General features: G+C 39.5%; 1 protein-coding gene across 3 annotated transcripts in view; it reads right to left on the bottom strand.

The window, feature by feature from the left end:
• Positions 1-1,524: 1,524 nt before the first annotated feature.
• Positions 1,525-6,000, bottom strand: part of BMP2K (BMP2 inducible kinase) — a 111,713-nt gene continuing 107,237 nt past the window's right edge. For all 3 annotated transcript variants that reach the window (XM_069092810.1, XM_069092792.1, XM_069092801.1), the window contains one exon: positions 1,525-5,075. In XM_069092810.1, the coding sequence (XP_068948911.1) occupies positions 3,619-5,075 (1,457 nt within the window). In that variant the 3' untranslated portion in view covers positions 1,525-3,618. The remainder of the gene's footprint in view (positions 5,076-6,000) is intronic.

The following is a 6,000-nucleotide window of genomic DNA, read 5'->3' as shown; positions in this document are numbered from 1 at the left end:
ATCTTTTTCCTTACCTGAATGCACAACCAACGAACAACTGAGCAAATATAATCTCTTTCATTGTATCGAGTTACTTCAATAAAATAATTTTAGCATGAAAATAGTTTTGGGAGCAAGGTCAAGATCTGTTATTAGGGACCTCTCAGTGAGGAAACTCCTACCGAAGCAATGGACTGTTCTTCAGCCTTAGGGAACTGCCTGAAGGCACTAACAAGTTCAGGTCCTTGTCTCCACTGCCATAAGCCAGTATGTGACAAGCAGAACCTGAATCCAGTGCTTCTTCACTCCAAGACAGGCTTTCTATCCACTGTGCTAGGCTGCTTTTATGGTGAATGGGGCAGAAACATTAAAATAGTCAAGTAGGTAAATGGATCAGTTTTTTAAAAATAACCATTAACAAGCAACTTATATTAAAGCTATTAACTTTGACCAGTGAATTGTCAGTTTAAAAGAGACAGTATTTTGTATCCCTCAATATTGCTAAAATGCCTTAGAATTTGTTGTTAAGACTATTTTCTTAATCATTAAAGGGATACAAGAGGGCAAAGAGGAGAAAGACTAAGAAAAAATAAATTTTCTCAAGTTTCTTGCAATAACCAAGTTTGGACTAACTCAAGAACCTGTGATTTTATCTGTGGAAACTCCAAGTGGGAACTTCCTCCTTGAATTGAAAGAGAATTGCCAAGTACCTCATATGTTATTTGTGGAGCTGTGCATAGTGAGACAATCTGCGCTTAGGCCCTTTTCTGAGGGACAGATAACAAGAATATGAAGAGAGAAAACAGTGGCCCATCTGTCCTTGGAAAATGGCTAATGGCTCAACACCAAGGGAACTTGCCATATCTCTGGAGGTAAGCTGACCCTGAGTGGTAGGCCAGATTTTATTTAGGAGTTTCCTTCCTAAAAGCCCTTGCTTGGGTTACTCTACATTGAATAACTATTATCAAAAAAAAGTGTTAACAGTGCTAACTACAAGACCTTTCAAAGTAGTGATCACTTATACAACATGGCAACCCTAAGAGGCCTTCAGTACCTCCATGAAAGTATTCTATACTGAAAGGCAAAGAAACAGGACCTAAAAATTCAAGATGATTACAAGATTTGCTCTCTCTCTGTAAAATTACTAAGGGGACACACACACCACCGCCCCCCTTTTCAAAAGTTAATAACTCTATAAAATCTGGCACATGCCTACCCTGGAGCCAAAAGCCCAAAACTTATCATCTAAGATGGTATACCAAGGTGTCAGCATATCTACACACATGTACTTGGCCAGACATTTTCTGTTCACCTATTATATAACTCATGAATTTGCCAATTAATTCTTGCATCTCTCTCAACCACTCTCATAATCTCAATTATTAGGGCACATCTTTCTCCCCATCTGACTGTCCCAACTTTATTATATCCCAGTGCCTAGTATAATGCTTTAGAAACAGTGGGTGTTTAATATTTGTTAAATTCAATTCTTTTCACTTTTAAATAATTTCATATATTTTCTTTTTAACCGACATCCACTTGAAGTTGAGTTAATTATTTTAATCAACCTGAGAATTAAAAAAAAAACAAAAACAGGTGCAAACATATTTGCCTTTGGCACAAAGAAGAAACAAATGCTAAAGTCTAACAGAGCAACCATGTTCAGTTCCAAGTCAAAGTAGGATGTGAATGCTGGCCTGCTGCCACTCTATGAAGAATTCTGCATATTAACCTTAGCACGGCTTTTAATATGATTCAATATTTTCTAGAAAACAGAAAAAATGAAGGAATAAAGAGACAGATATGTAATTAAATTATTTGTACATTTGGCTTCTTTCCATGAAAAGTTAGTTGACTTCTTTCCATGAAAACTTCCAAATAGGACATCCTGGGGTACTACTGCCAAGAAGGCTAACTCAGTTACTAAAAGAAATGTATTAAGAGGGCTCCAAAAGAGCTAAATTTAAAATAAAAGCAAAACAATCAAGAATTCAAACTGATTTTGTTTTTCTTCCCCTTTTTGGAACATCTTGAACATTTCTAGAAATTTCTAATTGTATTATGTCAATTCAGTGCTAAAGTCAGGAGCCATTGAAATAGTCTTAAATTGTTTTCATCCATTTTGACAATGAGGGGAGGAGGAGTGAGAACATCAGAGACACATAGACGCACTTTCACATAGATGTTCAGTCATTCACATTTGTAATTTCTACCTTACAGACATGATGAAAATTTCTGTGAACATTTCAAGTTTCCAAGAAGGATTTGCGGTACTGAGAAAAATAATTTGTTAACTATGATCTTTTCACTAAACATGGGTTGACACAAATTAACGTCTCAGCGCCTGATGCTTTTGCATGACTTTTTAGTAGAACTGTGTGCATCTTTTGGAAAAGAGGTACTTTAGCTGATGTGGAGGTACTTGTTGCAGGTGTGAGGCCCTGCCTGTAAGGCCTTGTGGTATGATAGGAAGGTGCCCGATTGAACAGGACTAGACTTTTGATAACTATCTATAGTTTGCTACTCTGCTGCACCTGTCTTTTAACTGGCATCATGTGCACTTATTTTACCTCAGCGCATTTGGCAAGTACTACTTTACCCTCCAAAAATAAAAGAATTTTCACATGAGCAACATATGATAGTAAACAAAACGTGAAATGCAACATGATTTATATATAAAACTTATACAAAAAATCAATCACTCACAAAATGGAATTTTTTTAGCTACATCCCCTAATTTTTCATACAATAAAATGTCTACATAATTAATTCTCTTTTGTTTATCCTCACTCAATGTTTTGCTGTATTTCAGGGGCGTTACTGAAGCACTGGATAAATCAACCCTTCATAATTAATGGATTCATTTTCAAAAGTGCTGATTATGCTGGCGGTTTCCCTGCTACTATGTTTTCCTACATTCATGCTTTTTTTCCCCCCCAAAACAAAGGATTCTCCTTATCTTTAGTTTCCATTTTAGGCATTTGTGTAGTTTTTAAATATATTAATGGCACTTACTGTAAAGAATAAAAGATGTCAGGCACAAGTCAGTCACCTCTGGCTCTACATGTACGAGATCTGAAGCCACTAAGTTCTCCATGAAGACCTACAGCTTTCTAATCATTGCAGATTTAACTTGTTTTGACTCAGCCCGGATGAACATCTAATTCCTAACGCTGGATTTTGACTGAGCCAGAGCTGTGCATCCAAGAAGCATCACTTTGTTATACATAGAAAATGTGAGACCTTTTTTTCTGTCCTTCTTTATTGGCCCAGGAGTGGGAAGGCAGCACAAAGTGCAGAAATTAAATATCTCCAAAGGCTCTTTCACCATTTTAGTGAAAGAACCTTCATTTCTGTGCCAGAAAGTTAGCAGCTAAAATGATTGTTAGGGCTCATACCTGCTACCCTTTCTCCTCTTCAGAAGAAGCCCCCACACTCAGAGGGCCCCAAGTTACTACCCTGTTGAAATACTTCCTCTTCCATTTGGTTTATACAAAATCAAATAATTTTAAATCTATTCTAATTGACCTGCAGTAATGAGTGGTACAAAGAGCTATACAAATTATCTTCTTGAAAATTCATAAAACAAACTTCACTTTTTAAAAATTGGAGTCAATGAAAAAAGTTTGTTAGAAGCATCTACTGCTTAGAAGGAAATGGAGCAGCACCAAATGGGTCTAACTCTCCTTGTTGGGCCTGTGGGGACTGCTGCGGTGTGACGCTTTGTATCACAAGTTCTGTGAAGGGCACGGCCCCAAAGTCATCCATTTTTAACCCCTCTACACTATGGAATGACCCATGTAACGAGCTCTGCCTGGGTCTCCCAGGCAAGGCTGTACTGTGGTCCCCACGGTTGTCACCCAGGCTTTGATGGGAGGGGTGTCGCATCAGGTCTGGAGGATGGAAGGGTTTGGCACCAAAAGGATCCAACAGGTTCTCTTCTGATTGCAGGGCACTCCCTCTGTCTTTACTGTCAGTCAGGGCCACACTGATGTTTTCCTTGGAGTCTGATATAGTTAAAAATTCATTGCTACTCTGAGAGTCTCGCCGACCGACTTTCTTGTGCCTGCGGGCCCTCTCTGGCGTCCGGTAGGTGGGCTTGGAAGCCTTCTTGGTGCTAGTCGGGGTACCATGGTGTCGCTTCCCGTTACTTTTCAACACCTCCTGCTTTATGCGCCTCTGGCGGGAGGAGAGCTTCTGCAGGTTTCGCTGCTTCACTTTTTGCTGCTGCTGACACCCAGCTATCTCCTCAAAAGGCACAAGCCCAAAAAGGTCCTCTTTGCTTTCACTTTCACGTGTGGACGTGGGCAAGGGCTGAAAGGGAGTGCAGCCAAATATGTCTAGGCTTCTGGGGCACATGGGAAGAGTCCGTGCCTCAGACCTTGCCCCGGGGCCATCCTGCACCGGCACCTTCTTGCTGAAGGGCGCCTTTGTGAATACATCAAAGTCATCCTGCTCGGCTTCCACACAGTGAAGAACAGTCTGTGCAGACAAGTTTTTTTCATTTGTTTCTTTGTGCTGGGGCTGCTGAGCGTGAAGCACAAAGAAAGGGACTGAGCCAAACACATCAAATTCCTGCCTGGGGGTGGTTCTTCCTCCAGGAGAGGGGAGCTGTGCTGGGCTGGAGGGCAGAACCCCAGGAGCTCTGGCTTGGCCACCATTAGCTGGGTCTCGGTCTCGGGAGCTCCTTAGAGGGCCCCCGTCAGCACGTTTTGCTTTGGTGTGGTCACAATCTGAATCAGAGCTGTGTTTTTCTTCTTCTTCATCATCTTCAGAATCCATGAGGAGAGGCCTATGACCCAAATTCTCTGGTTCAGTGTCATCATCATTGAAATCCCCTGGCTCTCCTTGAAGAACATCTTCATCTTCATGTTCTTCATCTTCACTGCTCTTAGGAGAGGGAGGATCTGATTCAAAATCACTTTCGGACTCATCGCCCCTCTTCTGCACATGCCCCCCTGCTGAAGAGGCGTCTTCGATTTTTCTTCCATTCTGGTCACCTTTAGATCCCTGGCTTGTGCTTAGATCTTTGATGGAGTTCCCTATGCTATTTTCTTGACTGCTAGATGAATGTTCAACCTTCTTTTCAGGAGAACCTGCAGGTCCAAAGAAAAATTAATAAAGCATTTCAAATACATAAAAAAATGTTCACATTAAGCACCAACAGTAAAAAATTCGACAGGTAACATTTGAAAATTTTTCATGCCAGAGCTCTGGGGGGAAGGAAGGGATTCCTTACTTATTGTGTTCTTGTCATTAGACTTATATTGATTCAATAACATTTAAGTGATGTGATTATTAGCGCATAATTATGTCCAAAGTCTACTAAATATGTACCAACATTTTATAGAGCAACTGGTATTTGTAGCTGTATTCTACAACAATTTATTAAATACTGAATATGTGTACAGGTGTACATGTGTTTGAATGTGTTGTCCCTTATGCACAAAGACAGTATAATTAACTGATCTACCACTGAGGATGTAATCTTTTTCTTCCTCATCCTGGAGGGCTAGCACTATAAAACTGATTCTTTCACCTTATAAGCAAAATCAAGTATTTCTAGACAAATGGCTAGGACTGAGGGTGTCACAAAATACAGCAAATCTCAGACTACACAATGATCCACCCTGACCAAGGCCTCATTAGTACAGTGCACATGAACACATTTTCTCTACATATATGTATACATGCATACAAACACAAAGTAGATTAAAAGAAGGGCTCTTAGATATACATCATATTAAAGGCTTAAATTTGAAAAAAATAAGTATATATGTTTCAGCTGGGCATTTATTAAATACTACAGTAAAAGCTCAGTTCTTTGCCTAACTAGAATATCATTTTTTTCTTGTTATAATTTATTAAATTACTTCGTCTTTCTCAGTCTCTTGAAAATAATCTAAAAATGATATGCTACATATGTGTTAAGCCATCAATAGCTACAATTTAAATCCTGATGCCATGATACAAAATACAAACACTTGTTCTTAAGTTATCAGTCATTAACAATTCATGGTG

The sequence above is a fragment of the Petaurus breviceps genome, unplaced genomic scaffold (assembly GCF_028583685.1).
Source record: "Petaurus breviceps papuanus isolate PSGF00001 unplaced genomic scaffold, PetGlider_PUasm1.0 126, whole genome shotgun sequence".
NCBI classification, from domain to species: Eukaryota; Metazoa; Chordata; class Mammalia; order Diprotodontia; family Petauridae; genus Petaurus; species Petaurus breviceps.
This window is presented reverse-complemented; position numbering and strand designations above follow the sequence as displayed.